This window comes from Cervus elaphus, chromosome 24, assembly GCF_910594005.1.
Source record: "Cervus elaphus chromosome 24, mCerEla1.1, whole genome shotgun sequence".
Lineage (NCBI taxonomy): Eukaryota > Metazoa > Chordata > Mammalia > Artiodactyla > Cervidae > Cervus > Cervus elaphus.
This window is the reverse complement of record NC_057838.1, coordinates 14,435,814-14,457,283: the sequence shown is the minus strand read 5'-3', so window position 1 is coordinate 14,457,283 and position 21,470 is coordinate 14,435,814. Positions and strand designations below refer to the sequence as shown.

The 21,470-nt window shown below is 43.4% G+C and overlaps 1 protein-coding gene across 2 annotated transcripts in view; it reads left to right on the top strand.

The window, feature by feature from the left end:
• The window catches only part of NEK10 (NIMA related kinase 10), a 292,923-nt gene that overhangs the window by 235,621 nt on the left and 35,832 nt on the right, over nt 1–21,470 (top strand). For both annotated transcript variants that reach the window (XM_043886665.1, XM_043886664.1), the window contains exon 32: nt 17,093–17,203. In XM_043886665.1, coding sequence (XP_043742600.1) covers nt 17,093–17,203 — 111 coding nt within the window. The remainder of the gene's footprint in view (nt 1–17,092; nt 17,204–21,470) is intronic.

The following is a 21,470-nucleotide window of genomic DNA, read 5'->3' as shown; positions in this document are numbered from 1 at the left end:
TTTAAATCCTTATATAAGAATTACTCATAATAACAGGGTATCATCTACTGAAGAGGGGAAGAGAAATTTAAAGACTATAAGAGCAGATAGGGAAGTCGCTATTTATAGGGCTAAAGAAGAGCACCCACGAAAGGAAAAAAAATGAAAGAGGACACCCTATCCTGGGATGAGGCTCAGACCTCACTGGAAAAGCCAGAGAAATGTTCTGAGATTCTGTGCTTTGGACCTGCTGGAAAGCAGCATGTAAGGATAATGTGCTGGGAACTGCCCTCCGTGGGGCCAGGTGAGGTGCCAGAGGTAGGTGCTGCTCTATGGAACTCTTCAGAAATCTGGTTGCAGGGTTGGTACCACTGAATCTGGCTGAGGGTTAGCACCACTTGAGTGGTGACCATTGAGTGCTGCTGAACTAAGGCAAGGCAGGAGCATCACTGGAACCAGAAAGACAGGCTGCATCCTCTCCCAGTGCCCTCTGCTGATAGAGCTGAAATCCAGCCAGCTGACAAGGGACGTATGTTTCAGTATCACAAACTGGGCAGTGAAGGTGGGTTTGGGGCTGAGAGTAAACAAACCGACAACTGGCACAGTTAGCCCGGGGGGCTGGGTGAGGGACTCCCTTATTGGGAACCTGCCAACCTCCTGCTTCTCACTGCTCCTCCTTTGACTTTTGCCTGTCCTGGAGAGTAGCCTGGCTCTTATCTATCATGTTTGAATTGTTTTTTATGGGTTTTTTTGTTTGTTCATTTTTAAACTAAATCTGGTATTCTTTCCAGTTACCCTGAGGGCCAGCCTTTTGAGACTGAAGAGTCTAAAGTTGATTACCCTTTTCTCTATTTTCTGCCGTCAACCTTTCCCTTATGCAACCCCACAAAACTGTCTACCTGATTGAATGAAAGTAGGTGAAGGGGCACAAGGACATATGATGGGGAAAGAAAATTGGTTAATAAATCAAAATATAGTCTGCCCTATCTCTATTGAGTAAAGATGTTATATTAAAAAACACATTTCCATTTAAATACTGATATAAATTTGTGGGGAAGCATTTTTAATTGTAGTGTTATGGAAATAACTTCAAATAGCTTATTGGTTACCTTAACAATTCACTACCAAATTAAGAGAAAATATCCTTTGAAATTTAATTTCCATATGCCTGTCTTGATCATTTTTATATATAAATAATAAAAAAACATTTTAAATGGATATATTTTATTTCTTAACTGGATTTCAAAGTATTTTAAAGCAAGAATGAAACAATTATTAATACCTAATTATTATGCTCTTACACTGCCAGCATAACAAATTATTTCATGTTTTTGGCAAAATGGCATTCCTTACTGAAGTTCAGATACAACCATGGTGATTGTAAAAATGTATTTCCAGAATACTTTAAGGTTTACAACTTTGCACATAGTAAGGAATGATTCCTCTTTGGGAAATTAAATTACAGTGCTCAACAAACTTAATGCCTTTCAAATAAAGGAGATAAATACAAGGCTAAACATTACATTCATATTTTCACCAAAGGTTGAAGACCAGGATCAGTTTTTCCTCTCTGGTAATTGCAAAGGAAAATTCTGAAAGTAAAACTGAATTGGCAAAGCAAACAAAAACACCCTTCTTGTTCATGTATTTAGGTACTAGGCTCTCAAACTCTCACAGACTTATGCTGTGATAGCACCCTGAATTGCAGAGCCAGGTCCCTTCTGACAACCAACAAGTGACTTTAAATGGGAAACTGCTTACTTTTGGCTGGTGGTGACCTTTCCTACCCATTTTCCATGGAGACAAATCTGTGGGAACAATCTAAAAGCAGCTATTTTAAGAGACACAATGTTAGAATCCTTACCCTGCCTCCAGTGATTTTTCATCTGTTTTCATCGAAAGTGTGATAGTAATCTTAAGACCAGTGAGCAGAGAATGAAATCAGTGGTTCACTTCCATTGCTGGAAACCAAAATTGTTCTTTGAGCAATCAAGGTGACTGAAATACATATGCTAGCAGGAGTCTTCATGTGTTATTGCTTAGGTAGAAACTTTGCGGCCAATGTAAGATTTGGATTTAACTCTACAGTTAAAATTTGATTGTTGTGTTAAATAAATGCTTTGAAAATCAGCATATTGCAACTTTTAAAAAATGGAACATCTGTCTCCTAGAGAGTAGACTGTTAATTTGGTTGGAGCTCCTTTAGATTGTCATCTTAGCAACAATACTTGTTACCAGAAGAACACAGAGATGTGGTCAGGAATAGCAATGAGCTGGTCTCAGATGAAAAGTGCAGGACTAACTGTCATCAGGGAAACATACTGTTTTCTCCAGCGGTGGTGATGGATGAAGTTAGATCCATCTGTACCCTCTCATCTGGATCTTCTGGTTCCTAGGGGCAAGGATGACAGATTAAATAGAATTTAGGGCAAATCCGTGTTTCTCAAGTGGAGTCAGGTTTTCAGGGTTTGTAAACTCTTAAGGCAAATAGATGGGGAAAAAATGGAAACCGTGACAGGCTTTATTTTGGGTCCAAAATCACTGTGTATGAGACTGCCACCATGAAATTACAAGATGTTTGCTCCCTGGAAGAAAAGCTATGACAAACCTAGACAGCGTATTAAAAACCAGAGACATAGTTTGCCAACAAAAGCCAACATAGTCAAAGCTATGGTTTTTCCAGTAGTCATGTACAGATGTGAGAGTTGGACCACAAAGAAGTCTGAGTGCAGAAGAATTGACGCTTTCAAACTGCAGTGCCAGAGAAGACTCTTGAAAGTCCCTTGGACATCAAGGAGATCAAACCAGCCAATCCAAAAGGAAATCAACCCTGAATATTCATTGGAAGGACTGATGCTGAAGCTGAAACTCCAATACTTTGGCTGCCTGATGCAAAGAGCCAGCTCATTGGAAAAGACCCAGATGTGGGGAAAGATTGAGGGCAAGAGAAGAAGGGGGCAACAGAAGATAAGATGGTTGTATGGCATCATCGACTCAATGGACATGAGTTTGAGCAAGTTCTGGGAGATACTGAAAGACAAGGAAACCCAGATAGTGCTTCAGTCCATGGGGTCACAAAGAGTCAGATGTGACTGAGCGACTGAACAACAACAATTTTACATTCTGTGTATTTATTTTGATGATATATTGAACAGTTTAGCATTTAGTGAAACCTCCTTTTAAACTGTAATATGTCAAATAACATTTTTTTCAATAGAAAAGATATTATTTGAGTCACTATCAAAGCAGATCTTATGGGCTACTGAAAGGTTGTTGTTGAGCCATGAAAGATGCCGGATTCTTGGCCTCCAGAGGAGAGGAATTCAATCCAGGGCCAGTGATGAGGCTTGATCGTGCAGAGCTTTTGTGTAATAAAGTTTTATCAAAGTATAAAAGAGATGGAGAAAGCTTCTGACATAGATATCAGAAGGGGGCAGAAAGAGTGCCCTCCTGCTAGTCTTTAGCCAGATGTTTTATGTCTGTTAGAACGCTGTTAATTAGATAAGAGAGACACCTAGAGGCTGAGGGAGTTTCACCAGGCCCCTCTCCCACAATATGCATTTTTGAAATAGGATGGCATAAGGTGTGTCATCCCCCAGCCATGAAACAATTGATATGAATACTGTTTGTTGAGCTATTATCAGCCCAAGGTTTGAGAAAAAAAAATTAGTCTTAGGTGGAACCATTTTGAAGAAAGGCAATTCCAAAGCAAATACATACGTGATTTTATTAACATAGCTTAAGAAAAACATTTCCATAAGAAAAACGCATTGGGTCTTCCCAGTGGGCCTGGTGCACTGGGAAGACCCAGAGGAATCGGGTGGAGAGGGAGGTGGGAGGGGGGATCAGGATGGGGAATACATGTAAATCCATGGCTGATTCATGTCAATGTATGACAAAAACCACTACAATATTGTAAAGTAATTAGCCTCCAACTAATAAAAATAAATGGAAAAAAAACTGCATTGGTTAGCTCAACATTTGAGAAAAGTTAAGTTCACATGGAACCAGGTGTCGTCATGGAAAAACGGAATTTTAAGAGAAAAAAATCTGACACTTGCAGCCTATTTCCTCCATTTGGAGACCCCTGGCCTTCCTGCCTGTTACCCTCTCATTTCCCCCTTTTCTTTTAGGAGAATTATGTTGCCTAGGGAAAAGGGCATCGTGTTCATTCCATAACTACTTCCTACTGTTGAGGGGTGTCATCCCTAAATTGTTGAGGCAACATATTCTCCTAACCCTCATATTTGAGGGTCTCTGATCCAGCGGCCCCAAGTAGGAGTTGGAGGAAGCTGCCGCAGTCGCAGGAGTTTGAGCAACCATTTGTAACTTGAAAGCCTTCAAATGACTAGAGACAAATCCAGCCACACAGTTATAGATGCAGGGAGCAGACAGCAGAAACAGAACAATCAGAATTATTGCAATTATGATAGTTTTCCACCATGAGGAACTAGTTAATGTCTCCCAAAGTGAGACAGTTGAGGCTTCAGGAGTATCCATAGCCTGAATCATCTTGTTCATGTGTTTGGTAAAGTGAGTAACATTAGTGCTCATATCAGGTATATATCTACAGCACTGGGTATGAATAATGGCCCAAGTTCCTCCTCGTGCAGCTGTCAGAATATCTAAGGTCAATATGCTTTGTAAAACCACCTTTCTAATTTGTATTTGTCCAGCATTAAGAGCTGAAATAGCTTTCTGAGAATCTTGTAAAGCTGTTGTGTAAAGTTAGTCAGAGCATCCACTCGTAGCATAACATCTGTAGTTCCCAGAGAGGGATCAAATACTGCAGCCACATAATCATACCAGTGAAATATAGACCTTGCCCAGTGAGTTCCAAGATGTGGTAAATTAGCAGGCTTCTCTGGAAGCTTTGAAAATTTGAAGCAATGAGTAAAAGCTAGACCTAGGGTGCATCTCCCTATCCAGCCAGGGGGAAGCTGTGCCCATTGTTAATAGCCACATATTCAGTAGGTCCTGTTTGGAGCAAGCCAGAGTGACTGAGGTATCCAGCTCCAATCAGTGCCTGGCCAGGCAAAGGAAGGACCTGAACTGGTATTGGAAAACCTGAGAATGATTATATTGCATATTTTCTGGCAAAAATCCCAATTGTTTCCAATCATTATAATTAAGTTGTTGGCTAACTTCTGGGGATGGCTCTATTTGTTCCCTGCACATGGGGGAGCTAGATATTAGGCGTCTCTTTTCAGGAGTTAGCCATATAACCTCATCCCATATTTGATAAACGTCAGGTAAAAAGCCAATACATCTAGGCCCATTTACCTTCTTCTGTGTAGCAAAATAGTCATTAAACCAAGACAATGTATAACCAAAATTAAAAGTCACATTATGTCCATAGTTAAAGTACAAAGTGTTGCACCAGTCCATCTTAGGATTGTTAGATGTCATCAGATTACAAAGAGGCATCACATATGATTGTTATTGTCAAAGGTATTCACAGATTTGGAGAAAGTCCTTTCCTTGAAGTGGTGATGCCCACCATGGGAAGCCTTCCACTGATGAAGGGGGGGTGCTCCACAGACCCAGCAGTGGATTGTGGAATGACCCAGCAGTGGATTGTGGAATGCAGTGATTGTGAAATGTAGCATAGGAGTGAGCCCAGGACAGGAAGGCACTGTCTTGAGGATCAAATGGCAGACTCAGGATTTTTGGAGTCACCAGAAGCAAGCTCACATAGATTATCAGGCCCATCTGAAAAGTACAAAGTTAGAGCATAGAGTGTAACGACTTAAAATGACATCACTTAGTTCTGGTCAGCGTGCCACCTCTTAACTCAAGTGTGATGCACCCACGAATCAATTCCTGGCACTTCCACAGCTGTGGGAGAAGAAAGAATAATCTGGTAAAGGCCTTCCCAGAGGGGCTCAAGGGATTGGCCCCCAGATCCCAATGTTTTATGAGGACCTCGGTTCCTGGCTCAAAGAGAGGCTTGCTTGACTCAGAAGCTGGGTCAGGAGTCACCTCCTGGAGTTCCATTAATGCCTGTTGAAAAGCTGAGAGCTGTTACATAACAGTGTCTGCGCATAAGAAAGGGCCTGCATAAATACACTTAAAGGGGGACAGTCCCTCCTGTTTGGGGGCAGTTCAAGCCCTCATTAAAGCTATGGGTAGAACTTTAAGCCAATTGTCCTGCATCTCTTGAGTTAATTTGCACAGAGGTCTCTTAATAATGTCATTAACTTTTTCAATCTTTCCTGAGGATTGGGGTTTCCAGGAACAGTGTAAGTGATATTCTATTCCTAGAGCTTTTGACACCCCCTGAGTTACAGCAGCTTTAAGGGCAGGGCTGTTGTCACTCTGAAGGCTCTATGGCAGCCCAAACCTGGGAATAATTTCATGAATTAAAATTCTTATAATCTCCTTAGCCTGTTCACTACAACAGGGAAAAGCCTCAGTCCATCCAGTAAAATTATTCATCCAAACTTGTAAGCAAGAATATTCATTTGCTTTTGGCATATGAGTAAAATCAATTTCCCAGTCCTCTCCAGGATATTTTCCACTTTGCTGTAACGCAGATTTTGCTAGCTTTTCTTTGCGTTATTTTTCTGACAAACCTCACATCTTTTGATAATATTCTTTAAAGTCTTCATTACATATTTACCTTCAAACAAATGAGAAGCCATCTGGTAAGTGAAAGGTTGGGGCATGCCCCGGGAAAGTGCTGCAAGGCAAAATCCGGAGGCTGGCTAAACTTCTGGGGACCGACCCCCTGCAGCCTGGTCCAGTCAGGTACCAACACAGAGCCCTTGGACACTGACCGCCGCTGTAGCCCGCACTTTCTTCCTTATATGAAAAGACCTGGCTTGGACGCCGGCCCTGGCTATAAAACCCCTCCCCACCCCCTCATACCTCGCAGACTCCCTTTGTCTCCTCACTCATCCGCCCCCGGGAGTTCTGCCCGAGAGCAACTGCTCAATAAAGGCCTTTACCACCGGTCCTTAGAGGCGTTTTTTTCCCTCCTGCGGCGTTTTTCTAACATCTGGCGCCCCAACATGAGGCCCGAGGTGAGGGCCCCCAGCACTCGCCGTCGAGGCCCCCTTGAGCTCCACCGCCATGGAAGCCTTGGACCCAGGCGGCTGACCAACCCCCCAGATGGCAGGATATGGAGTAAGTCCCTTCGACTTTGGGGCCTGCACTCCCTGGCGACCACCTCCTAGGGCCCCGTAACGAGTGCACACTTACTGGGCCCTCCCGGTCACCAGCTGGTGGGGAGACGTCCCCAGCGGCTGAGTAGACCTCCGGCTTCGGCCTTTCCGGTCACCAGCTGGTGGGGAGACGTCCCCAGCGGCTGAGTAGACTTCCGGCTTCGGCCTTTCCGGGTCCCTGCGGTCGTGAGGAAGACGTTCCCCGCGACTACATGGACCTCTGGCTCCCCTTGACTTGTCCGAAGATGTTCGGACAGCGGGGGTTGCCTCCATGCCCCGTGGTCGTCATGGGATCGACAGCCTCCAAACCCGATCTCCAATACTCCACCCCCTTAGAGTGCCTGCTGGCTAACCAGCAGACTCTAAGGCTAAAGAGAGATATCCGCCCCCAGCAGCTCACTTTTCTGTGTTCACAGGTCTGGCCTCAGTATTCCCTAGATAATGGCTCACAATGGCCAGCCACAGGGACACTAGACTTTGACGTCCTCCGTGATTTAGATAATTACTGCCGGAGAAGGGGAAAATGGTCTGAGGTCCCCTATGTTCAGGCCTTTTGGGCGTTGCGCTCTCGCCCCTCCCCCTCCTCTCCAGACCCTCCTAACCTCTCCCCCTCTAACCCTACTCCGGCCTCTTTTGCTCCTGTTCCCGCCCCTGAGGCTTCACCGCCGGCCCCAGATCCTCCGGCCCTTAACTCTATCTTGTATCCTCCCCTTTCCCCCGTCACTCCCTCCTTTTCTCCAGTTAGCTCCCACACTCGCTCCCATAGCAACCCTCCAGTGCCAACCCCTCCCCCGAGCGTCCCCCCGGGAGCTCAGGCAGTTCCTGACACCGACCCTGATTGGAACTACCAGGAAGGGGGTGGCGGCCAGCTGCGGGTACACTATATGATAGAGTGTATCCTCGATGGGATGGAAACGTCCTCTCATAAGGTAGTAAACCTCCTCAAACTAGATGAGGTGACTCAGGGGCCTGACGAAAACCCAGCCATGTTTCTTAATCGGCTGACTGAGGCCCTTGTTCAATACACCAGACTGTCCCCTGAGTCCCCCACTGGGGCAGCTACCTTGGCCAATTGTTTTATCTCCCAATCCGCACCTGACATCCGAAAAAAAGCTGGCCAAGGCCAAGGACAGCCCTCAGACCCCTATTCGAGACCTGGTAAAAATGGCCTTTAAGGTTTACAATGCCCGTGAAGAAACTGCTGAGGCCAGCCAAAGGGCAAGTCTCAAGCAAGAGGCCGAATTTCAGGCAAGCCTCCTAAACCAACAAACCCAGGCCTTGGTAGCGGCCCTGTGGCTGGTGGCGGGCTCGGGGTCCCAAAACCCCCTCTGGGGGCCTGCTTCAAGTGCGGCCAAGAAGGACACTGGGCCAAGATGTGCCCCAATCCGCGGCCTCCTTCCAAGCCGTGCCCGTTGTGCAGACAGCGAGGACACTGGGCTAGTGACTGTCCCCAGGCCTCTCGGGCCCCGACCTCTAGGGGCCGGGGACCAGAGTGCCCCAGGGAGACCTCCTGCCCTCCTCCGGCCTTCAAGCTGCTGAGCTTCGACGATGGCTGACACCGCCCAGACTCGGGAACCCCGATAACCCAAGCCAAGCCCAGGGTAACGCTCCAGGTAACGGGTAAGTCTGGTTAATGCGGGGGCTTACCTATTCGGTCCTTCCCTCTTTCAGGGACACTTTACGTCCTTCCCAGGTTTCGGTTATGGGCATTGCCGGCCAACCCTCTTGTCCGCTCCAAACCCAACCACCACCCTGTCAATTAGATTCCTGCCTATTTGCCCACTCCTTTCTGGTCATCCCCTCCTGCCCTACTCCTCTCTTAAAAAGAAATATACTCTCACAGATCTCCCAGCAGGTGGCTACGGCCCTGGACATCGACTGGCATCTCCACATCCCCTATCGGCCCCAATCGTCAGGCCTGGAACAAAGGCGCAGACAGCTCCAAGAAAGGCCCCTCTGGACCGGACTCAATGGTTTACTCCCATACCTCTTGCCCTTTCTAGGCCCTATACTCCTGCTGGTTATGGGCCTCACCATAGGCCCCTGCCTCGTCCAACTTATTCTTCGCAGGGTCCAAAAAATAGCGCAAGCCGCGACCGGACGGGCCATGCTCCTAACAGCTTACACTCGACTCAATCAAGAAGACATAGGCCCACCTCACAATCCTACATAAGATGACCTTTTGTCCCGGCTGGCCCCTACCCCTCGTCGCCCCCTTTCAGCAGGAAATAGCCAGAGAGAACCGGCGCCCCTTGTCCTATAACAAAAAGGCCGGGATGAAAGGTCGGGGCATGCCCCGGGAAAGTGCCGCAAGGCAAAATCCGGAGGCTGGCTAAACTTCCGGGGACCGACCCCCTGCAGCCTGGTCCAATCAGGTACCAACACAGAGCCCTTGGACACTGACCGCCGCTGTAGCCTGTGCTTTCTTCCTTATATGAAAAGACCTGGCTTGGACGCCGGCCCTGGCTATAAAACCCCTCCCCACCCCCTCATACCTCGCAGACTCCCTTTGTCTCCTCACTCATCCGCCCCCGGGAGTTCTGCCCGAGAGCAACCGCTCAATAAAGGCCTTTACCACCGGTCCTTAGAGGCGTTTTTTTTCCTCCCGCGGCGTTTTTCTAACAGTAAGTACTCTCAACACCTATGTGAAAACTCTGATGTAAATTCTTAAGAATTTTCCAATGAGCATTTTCAGGAATTATTAATCGTCCATCCTCAGACTATAACCACCCTTACCAGTAGTCTTTGCTCCTCTTTTCTCATATCTTTCTAATTCCTCCTCAGTATATTGTGGTTTTTTCCTGTTCCACAGAACCTGTCCAGATCAAAGGCATCTGCAGTGAAGGGGTTTTGTAAAGTGATGCTTTTCTGGCTTGACAGTCAGCCAGCTGATTACCTTCGACTACTTTACTCCCGTCCCTGCTGTGCCCTTTGCAGTGCGTAACAGCTACTTCTTTAGGACAATATATAGCAGCTAAAAGTCTCTTGATCTCTCTGAAATGTTTAATAGGCTCTCCTGTTTCTGTTTTAAACTGTCTTTCTTTCCATATTGCAGCATGAGCATGTAAAGTCAAATAAGCATACTTAGAATCAGCGTAGATATTTACTCGCTGCCCTTTGCTTAACTCTAGAGCTCAGTAGATATTTACTCGCTGCCCTTTGCTTAACTCTAGAGCTCAGGTCAGAGTCACAAGCTCTGCTAGCTGAGCATTTATTCCCTGAGGGAGAGATTTTGCTTCTAAAACCTGTTCAGCCGTCACCATAGCATAACCTGCTTTATGCGTCCCATCCCGAACAAAAGAACTGCCATTGATAAATATTTCCATATCAGGATTGTCTAATGGGATATCCATCAGATCTTCCTAAGCTGCATAGTTTAAAGTTAGAAATTGGGAACAATCTTGATCAGGTATTTCATTTTCCTTCTCAGGAAGTAAAGTGGCAGGATTTAAATTTCCACAAATTTTAAGCTTAGTTTTTGGTCCTTCTAACAGCAATGACTGATATTTAAGGATCCTACTGTCTATTATCCAAGTATTAACCTTGGAGTTTAAGGTTCCACTCACATCATGAGAAGTCAGTACAGTAAGATTTCATCCATTAATTATTTTGAGGGCTTCAGGTGTTAATAAAGCTGTTGCTGCAATTACTCTTAGAAGGTGTGGCCACCCACAAGAGATTGCATCTAATTCTTTGCTCAGATAACCTATAGATTGTTGGTGAGGCTCTCAGGGTTGTATCAAATCTCCCAAGGCCATACCTTTTCTTTCAGTGACAAATTAAATTCTAACCCTGTGGGCAAGTTCAAAGTGGGAGCTTGCAGGAGAGAAGTTTGAAGAGTCTTAAAAGCCTTTTGAGTCTTTGGGGACCAAACCAGCTTGTTTGGGCCTGCTGAGTCTCAGTTAAAAGTTTATATAAAGGTCAGGCAAGTCCTCATAGTCTGGAATCCAAATGTGGCAGTAGGCTGTGATTCCTAAAAATCCTCTCAATTGTCTTAAAGTTATAGGTAGAGAGCTCTTTTGGGGCCTATGACCCTAGTCCCTTCTGATATGATTAGGACCAGATGTCTAACAGGTTGTTGACAAAGCTGAGCCTTTTCCCTTGAAGCCTTGTAACCGCAGCCTGCTAGAAAGTTTAAGAAATCTTCTGAGGCTTGTGAGCAAGCTTCCTCTGTCTCAGCACAGAGCAGAATATCATCTTCATACTGTAGCACCCCCGCCTTGGAGCTATTAAAATTTTGTAGATCCCGTGACAAACTTTGCCCAAATAGGTGGGGGCTGTCACAAAGTCCCTGGGGCACAACTGTCCAGGTTAACTGAGAAACTAGCTGCGTAGGGTTTTCAAAAGGCAAATAGAAATTTACTTTCCTCCACCAAAGGCACAGAATAGAAGGCATATTTTAAATCAATTACTGAGAAATATTTGGCTCATTCAGGAATTTCAGACAATAGAGTATAAGAATTAGGCACCACGGGGTGTAAAGGAACCACAGCCTCATTTATTATTCATAAATCTTGAACTAATCCCCATTTACCTTTTGATTTCTTTATACCCAAAATAGGAGTGTTGCACAGACTGTTACAGGTAACTTATAGCCCCTGCTCCTTTAAATTCTCAATGATGGGTTTTAACCCTTCCTTAACCTCAGGTTTCAGTGGATACTGCTTCTTATGTGGAAATAAATGTGGGTCTTTGAGCTTGACAACTACAGGAATAGCATTTTGTGCTTGACCCACAGATTTTCCATCAATCCACACTCTAGGATTTACATTTTGTTCAATTAAAGGGAGAGAAAAGGAGGGCTCCATATTCATGAAAACAGAGGCATGGACTTTGCTCAGTATAATCCCTCCCCAAAAGGGGTGAGGGAGACTCTGGCATGATCAGAAACTCATGTGAAAAATAGCACAGAGTCCCAGTTGCAGCTTAGGGGATGACTGAAATAATACCTTTTGGCTGGTCCAGACAGTCCTATTACAGAAGTGGATTGGGGAGAAAGTGGGCCAGGGGCTTCAGTAAGCACAGAGTATGTTGCCCCAGTGTCCAAAAGGAAATCAATGGATTGGCCCCCCCCACCCCACAGTTATTAATACCCAGGATTCCTCAGGTGTAATTAGGATGGGAACTTGTGTGGGGACCCCCAGGCACCTTCAGTCCTGATTGTCTTGAGAGTCTGACCCCTGAAACCTACGCGTCCAGCGGCAGTCTCTCCTCCAGTGTGGTCCCTTGCAGACAGGAAATGGAGCCCGGAGCGGCTTAGATGCCTGAGGGCAATCCTGCTTGAGGTGCCCCTCCTTTCCAGAGTAATAGCAAGCCCATCCTTTTTCACCTGGGTCCCTCTGGGCATTTTTCTCAGACTGTTTTAAGAACGGTTCTGACAGCCAGTACAAGGGCTTCTGCCTGTTGCTTTGCCTTTCTCTGCCTTTCTTTCTCTTCTTCATATTCCCTGCCTTAATAGACTGTCTGAGCCAGTTGCAACAGATTATCTAAAGACTGATTTGGTTCATACGCCTGTTTTAATAGCTTACAGCAGATATCTGGAGCTGATTGAGAAATCTCTTTTCTTCACTTTTGGGATCAATCTCAGTGAATCTGCAAAGGGCTTCCCTCAGTGTATCTAGGAATTTACCAGGAGCTTCTTTCTCTTCCTGTTCTATGTTTGCCAGTTTGGCATAGTTTAAAGTCTTAGCATGTGCTTGCTCGAGTCCTTCAAGAATACATCTGACAAAATGACTCTGATCCCATCTTCCTTTAGCTGTGTTATTGTCCAAGTCTTGTTCTATAGGTGGGACCACCTAATTCCCAGTGGGGAGAATGGCTTTCTCACGCTCCCTCTTCCCTACTGATTCATTACCAAGTCATTCATCTCCATAGACAACAGCTTTCCCCAAAACTCAAGTTTTTGAGTCAGGAGTTAGTATTTGTCCCAAGATATACATCACATCTCTCCAAGTAAGGTCATAAAACAGAGTAGTACTCTTAAAGGCTCTAATATATTTTTCTGGGTCATCTAAATAGTCTCCCAGATCTTCCTTGATTCTTTGTATTTCTTGATAAGAAAAGAACTATTAACTCTCATAGATTGATTATTTCTCCTGGTGGGTGCTTCATGAAGAGGCAACAGCTTGTGAGATTGTTCCTCAGCCTCTCTGGTTGTTCAGTGCATATGATCCTAGGGATAGGTTGGAGAAACCTGCTTTTCTTTATCTCTTTGTCTCCTGTCCTACATCTCATCCTGTATTTCACCCTTAGTTTTGGCTGTCTGAGCTTCTCTTACTTCGATTGTCTGAGTTTGTATTGAAACCAGAGTAGTCTGAGGTTGTACTGAGACAAGGGTTGTTTAGACCTGTACGTGGGCAGTTTGAATCTCAGTTTGGGTTTTTACTGAGACCAAGGCAAGCTTTCCTAGGGGAGTTCCCTGACTTTCAGTTTGCTCAGTTTGGAGCCCCAGGTATGGGGGCAAAGTAGGAGGACAGGAGGGAGTTGGAAGTTTTCATGCCCAAATCTATACCCTTTGGACATAAGTCCCGCATGTCTTGCGAAGAGAAAAAAAGCAACACATATGCTACTTCTACCCATTTCCCTTGTTTTCTAACTAAGAAACCCTCCAACCAGCCACCATTTGCCATCATCCAGTGGATACTGTGGCCATGCAGTATCACATAGGAAGATCAGGCATGTCTTCTTTAAGCTCTGGGAATCAATTCTATCCCAGTTTTTCAGGATACAGCTCAAAGGAGTGAGGCTGGAATTGTTAGCACCCATCTGTAAGAGGGGAAAAAAGTGACCAGTGCCATCTTTCTACCAGAAGCATCCCTCCCTGCTCTAGATGGGGGTGTAGACAGACTTTACACTTAAGTTTTCCTTCCCTGATCAGACGTAGTCTGTCCCTTACCGATGCAGGCACCTTACTCATCCCTCCCAGCTCTACTACCGAGGCAGGGTGGAGATGCACCAGGGGCAGACCTGCTGGCATCCCAGACTAATGTCAGGCTCCTCACCGTTAAATCCTTGCTTGCCTCTGATGGCACCCGGGGTGCTATCAGTGTAACCTTCCAGAATGCCTCCCAAGCTAAGACCGCTGGGGGAAACATTTGTTTCCTGAATGCCTGTGCACAACCCTGAGTATATTTCTGACTACAGTAAGACCAGTGCAAATGTAAAACCAATATGTTCCTGCCGAGCATCACCACACCAGTATTCCCACAGATTCCACAGAAAGAATATCTAAGGAGTTGGGGAAAAAAGTCACCGAGAGCCTCCTCTGGTCCACCGAGACCTAGTGTTACCAAAGGAAGAAGCCTGCTGTACTTCCTGTCTGAGTAGCCTTTAACCCGAGAGATGCTCTTGGAGCTAGAACTCCATCTAGCTTTTGACTTCTAGCGAGGCTAGTCACTTCCTGACTAACAGTCTAAGTTTGGGACCTAAATAACAGTGCACAGTAACAGTATAGATACAAGTCCCTTGAAAATCTATGATCCAACAGATTAGTAGTTCTAATTCCCAAGAAGTTATGAAATGGTCAAAGAGACCAGAGAGCTTGACCAAGAAGGGAGAGTTCAGTCCATCTCTGGCCGTTACCCAAAGGAGACATTGAGTGCATCTTGACATTAGCAGGTCGGTATAATCCCCCGAAAGGCTTCCTGCCATAAGCTGTATGAGGTCACCTCAGAACCACAGATTAGAACACAGCCCTTGGGTCACACATGTGTCTCTTTTAAGCAATCAAACACACAAGCACACCATAGAGTTAGTAAAGTAAAGCAGAAAATGTGTATGCTGAGAAAGCAGAGAGGCTAGAGCTCTGAGTGTTCTTACCCTGTGCTGAAGATCCCAGATGAGCCCCCAAGATGAAAAGTTGTTGCTGAGCTGTGAAAGACGCCGGGATTCTTGGCCTCCAGAAGAGAGGAGTTCAATCCAGGGCTAGTGACGAGGCTTGATTGCTCAGAGCTTTTCTGTAATAAAGTTTTATTAAAGTATAAAAGAGATGGAGAAAGCTTCTGACACAGATATCAGAAGGGGGCAGAAAGAGTGCCCCCTGATAGTATTTAGCCAGATGTCTTATGTCTGTTAGAGAGCTATTAATCAGATAAAAGAGACACCTCGAGGCTGAGGGGGTTTCACGAGGCCCCTCTCCCACAATATGCATTTTTGAGATAGGATGGCATGAGATGTGTCATCCCCCGGCCATGAAACAATTGATATGAATACTGGCTTGTTGAGTTATTATCAGCCCAAGGTTTGAGAAAAGAAAAAAAGGTTATTAGTCTTAGGTGGAACCATTTTGAAGAAAGGCAAATTCCAAAGCAAATACATAATACATTAACATAGCTTAAGAAAAGCATAAGAAAAACACATTGGTAGTCTCAAGGTTTGAAAAAAGTTAAGTTCAGGTGGAACCAGGTATTGTCATGGCAACACAGAATTTTAAGAGAAAAGTATCCGACACTTGCAGCCTATTTCCTCCATTTGGAGACCCCTGGCCTTCCTGCCTGTTACCCTTTCACTACTGATGGTCTGCCAATGTATTTTTGGAGACACTAGAGGATATAGTTCCTTAGAAAGAATCCATATATTATGTTTGAGAAAACCTACTATGTAAACATGCAAGATTTTATTTTTTTCTTCTGTTACTTTGGTATGATAAAAACAAACAAAAACCACACTTTTAGACTTGTGATGTTGAGGGAATCATTCTCTCTTCTAAACTCAGTTTCATCATTCAGGTAGCCTATGGGACTATAAGATAAGGGAAATACAGTATGTGAAGTGTTTGTAAAGTGTTATACTAATGTAATGCTAGTGGTGGTGGTGTTTTCTCTCAAGCAAAAGTAGAGCTGGGAGACTCAGAAAGTATCTTGGGTGTTATATAAAGTCTGACTTACTCACCTATAGAATAATTCCTGATTTATAAGTTTATTGTCAAGAAAAAAAGTGAGCTAATGCCCACAAAAGAGTAACAATAGTGCCTGGCACATATAAATTATAGGTATTAGTCATTTCATTCTTAGTATTAGAATATATATATATATATATATATATATATATATATATATAACTGTACTTATGTCATCTGCAGTTAAACTATGCATGAGTTATTCTGCACAAAAATTTTAATTCTTCATGAAAACTTTAAAGATAGGATACTGTCCCTTGTGATGCCCCATATATGAATCTGAAGTTGACTATTAACTTATGCATGAAAGGTTTTATGAAAGTCAATTCAAGCCATCAGAAGTAGTAAAAGCAATTCTAAGTTAACTAGAGGCATATCAATTTAGTTGCCAGAACCAGGGTAAGTCACTTTTCAAGGACCCACTGTGCTGTAGCAGACAATAAGGCATGTCAGGAAAGACCTCTGCCCTTCCCTTTGACAGATAGAATCACACTGGGCAGCAGCTGAAATGTTGTGCACCAACACTGCCTTGTAGTGTTTGAATTAGGGAAGTGGAAACTTCTGGTGGGTAACAGTAGGGAATTACCAATCTAAAAAGTGCTTCTCATGATACTTTCCTTTCTCTACCCCAAATGCTGGCTTCCTACTACTTACTTATTAAATCTAATTCATCCTGACTGAGCCCTAATGTATACATGTTCATTTCTCTCTTTCTTCTTTCATAGAAAGCATCTTTCCTTGTAAGTCTGTTATTTACAAAATTCAGCTTATATGTGCACTAATAGGTAGTTTAGTGCTGTGAAAAATAACATCAATAAAATGAAAGAACAGTAATATAATTAGAAGTAACCTTTTGAAAGAAAACACAGTAAAATATTCTTTCTGGATTATAGACTGAAAAATTGTAATATCAAATCATGCTATTTGGAGTAAAATTTTAAATTCTTCTTTAGTCCTATTGAATGAATAATGTTACCGTCACAAATGCTTCTTGAGAGTCAGCTATGCATTGTTAATAAGGTGCTTATAATGATTTTCTCATTTTATGCAGCTTCCTCCAGCTTTGCACCACAACTTGAAAAGAAGGATTATAGAGAGATTCAAGAAATCCCTCTTCAGCCAGCAGAGTAACCCTTGTAATTTGAAATCTGAAATTAAAAAGGTACAGTATTCTACATATAGAAATTCTTCTTTTACTAACAAAAACACATCATACGAATTAAATTTTATCCTCCCATGCTTGAATCCTCTATTAAACTCTGCCCTTTACTAAAGCATGTTGTCAATGTTTCTCTTAGCCCATTTGGGCAGCTATAATAAAAATACCAAAAACTGTGAGTTTATAAGCAGCAAGAATTTATTGCTCACAGTTCTGGAAGCTGGAAGTCCAAGATCGGGGTGCCAGAATAGTCGAGTCTAGTAACCTCTTCCAGGTTTCAGACTGCCAACTTCTGGCTATATCCTTACACAGCAGAGGGAGGCAAGGGAGCTCTTCCAGGCCTCTTTTAAAGGGTACTTTTAATAAGAACACTTATATAAGGGCTTTCTTTTTATGGCCTAATTACTTCCCAAAGGTCTCACCTGGGGGATTAATTTCAATATACCACATTTGTGAGAACGTGGGCACTGAGGCCATAAGCATACTTAAGATACTAAATCAAGGATGTGTCTTTGCCTCTAATTTTCTCACTTGTGTTTCTGAAGCTATCAACCTTAGAAGACTAATAGAAAATTCTTTCAGTATTATCATATGTTTTCTAAGAAGAAATGTTATTAAATATCTTTAAACAAATATATATGTCTTTTTAGAGAATTCTATTCCAATCTTTATTGGAATATTCTTCACCAAGCCCATAAATTGAAGTTTGAAACCCTAAACAAGTCACTTAAGCATCTGAGGTCATAATTTTTATCACTTGAGAAGGTGGAATGAGCCATTTCTTAAAGTTCTTTTCGTCTTTTGACATTAGAGAGCCTCCTAGACTTTGGGTGCTGGTAAATATTGCTATTCTTACATAAGAAAACTGAATCACAAAGAAGTTAAATCAATCCCAGATGGAAAGAAAACTGTTTACTTCTGATTAACACAACTTGGTGAAAGGCTATCCTTTTGACCTTGTTGGTAGCCATTCTGATACAGGCCTTGGAGATGGTCACAGGTTCCATTCTTCTGTCCCAGAAAGACACAGGCCAAACAGTTTGGGCCCACTGGTGTAAAGATGCTTGATTCTGTTCCAATTTTGTGTGTTTTTTAAAAGTTTCAGCACATACTGGTGCTGAAGCTGAAGTTCCAATACATTGGCAACCTGATGCAAAAGCCAACTCATTGGGAAAGACTCTGATGCTGGGAAAGATTGAGGGCAAGAGAAGGTGGCAACAGAGGATGATATGGTTGGATGGCATCACTGGTCATGAGTTTGGGCAGACTCAGGGAGATAGTGAGGGACAGGGAAGCTTGGCATGCTGCAGTTCATGGGGTCACAAAGCGTCAGACACAACTTAATGACTGAACAACAACAGAATATACGTAAACTTTGGCTCAGGCATGCTGCCAATGAACTTTTTATTTAAGGTTTATTTGAAATATTTACTGTATCCACTCTGTATCATACATCAACTCATAATGTGGGCAGTGTTGGAGTATGGAGGGAACCAAAACTGAACTGAGAAGGCATCTTGAGACAGATAAACAAGGCAGGCAACTCTGTATAATCAAGTTTGTTCCAGGGTAACTTACAGGGTGAAGTTCCCTGGTGGTTCAGTGGTAAAGAATCTGCCTGCCAATACAGGAGACATGGGTTTGATGCCTGGGTCATAAAGATCCCCTGGAGAGGGAAATGACAACCCACTCCAGTTTCTTGCCTGGGAAATCCCATGGACAGAGGCTATAGTCCTTGGGGTTGCAAAAGAGTCCAACATGACTTAGTGATTGAACAACAGCAAACTTACAAGGTGGGATGGGGATCAGGTGGACAATGACCCAGAAGCATTTGCAGCTGCTCCCCACACCTTCAAGGAGCCACTGGGACGGTTTTATAGTTAACTTAGGGTGTGGGGGTTGGTGCTCGGAAACAGAACGTGCCTTCCTAAGTCAAGTTTATGACCTTATCCTCAGCCAACATCTTAAGCATTGTCTTTGGGGACTAGCAGAGCATGGAGGCCACCTGGTCATGATGATTATTAAAAAACTTCTCTTAACTACTAAGGCCCTGACAACAGAGATGTGACTTACTGGCCAGTACAGTCCTGGGTGAGGTCAGGGGAAGGACAGGAGGAGCCACACGGGGCCAAGGTGGTGTCAGTTACCCTGACAGTCATATGGGCTGTTTGATAAGAAATACAAAAAGTATGTTTTTGCTTTTTTGCCTTACATCAGTGGTACCTGCACATATACAAACAGGAGATGGGGAGAAAAATGCATATCTGCAGGTAAACAACTATAAACCCTACCTCATCAGGTATTGGAGAGATCTTTTGGATTGTCTTAGCAAATAAGGCTGAGAAACAAAGATAGGGAGATCAAAATAGAGGTGGAGGAGACTTCAGATATTTATTGTATGATATTCACATCTTACATCATGAATACCAATAAATTGATTTATTTTGTCTCCTCTGAGTCAGCCTCTCTTGTTGCAGAGCACCAACTCTGGGGTACATGGGCTTCAGTAGTTGCAGTGCACAGGCTCGGTAGCTGTGGCTCGCAGGCTTTAGAGTGCAGATTCAGTAGTTGTGGCTCATGGGCTTAGCTGCTTCATGGCCTGTGGAATCTTCCCAGACCAGGGATCAAACCTGTGTCCCCTGCATTCCACTGCACCACCAGGGAAGACCCCAATAGATAGATTTTTAAAAGATAAAAGTTCAGCAAGCATCACCCTCAATGGTGAAAAATTGAAAGCATTTCCCCTGAAATCAGGAACAAGACAAGGGTGCCCACTCTCACCACTACTATTCAACATAGTTTTGGAAGTTTTGGTCACAGCAATAAGAGCAGAAAAAGAAGTAAAAGGAATCCAGATAGGAAAAGAAGAAGTGAAACTCTCGCTGTTTGCAGAGGACATGATCCTCTACATAGAAAACCCTAAAGACTCTTCCAGAAAATTACTAGAGCTAATCAATGAATATAGTAAAGTTGCAGGATATAAAATTAACACACAGAAATCCCTTGTATTCCTATACACTAACAATGAAAAAACAGAGAGAGAAATTAAGGAAACAATACCATTCACCATTGCAACAAAAAGAATAAAATACTTAGGAGTATATCTACCTAAAGAAACAAAAGACCTATACATAGAAAACTATAAAACACTGATGAAAGAAATCAAAGAGAACACAAACAGATGGAGAAACATACCATGTTCATGGATTGGAAGAATCAATATTGTCAAAATGGCTATTCTACCCAAAGCAATCGATAGATTCAATGCAATCCCTATCAAGCTACCAATGGTATTTTTCACAGAACTAGAACAAATAATTTCACAATTTGTATGGAAATACAAAAAACCTCGAATAGCCAAAGTAATCTTGAGAAAGAAGAATGGAACTGGAGGAATCAACCTGCCTGACTTCAGGATCTACTACAAAGCCACAGTCATCAAGACAGTATGGTACTGGCACAAAGACAGAAATATAGATCAATGGAACAGAATAGAAAGCCCAGAGATAAATCCACGAACCTATGGACACCTTATCTTTGACAAAGGAGGCAAGGATATACAATGGACAAAAGACAACCTCTTTAACAAGTGGTGCTGGGAAAACTGGTCAACCACTTGTAAAAGAATGAAACTAGAACACTTTCTAACACCATACACAAAAATAAACTCAAAATGGATTAAAGATCTAGATGTAAGACCAGAAACTATAAAACTCCTAGAGGAGAACATAGGCAAAACAGTCTCTGACATAAATCACAGCAAGATCCTCTATGACCCACCTCCCAGAATATTGGAAATAAAAGCAAAACTAAACAAATGGGACCTAATGAAACTTAAAAGCTTTTGCACAACAAAGGAAACTATAAGTAAGGTGAAAAGACAGCCCTCAGATTGGGAGAAAATAATAGCAAATGAAGCAACAGACAAAGGATTAATCTCAAAAATATACAAGCAACTCCTGAAGCTCAATTCCAGAAAAATAAATGACCCAATCAAAAAATGGGCCAAAGAACTAAACAGACATTTCTCCAAAGAAGACATACAGATGCTAACAAGCACATGAAAAGATGCTCACCATCACTCATTATCAGAGAAATGCAAATCAAAACCACAATGAGGTACCATTACACGCCAGTCAGGATGGCTGCTATCCAAAAGTCTACAAGCAATAAATGCTGGAGAGGGTGTGGAGAAAAGGGAACCCTCTTACACTGTTGGTGGGAATGTAAACTAGTACAGCCACTATGGAGAACAGTGTGGAGATTTCTT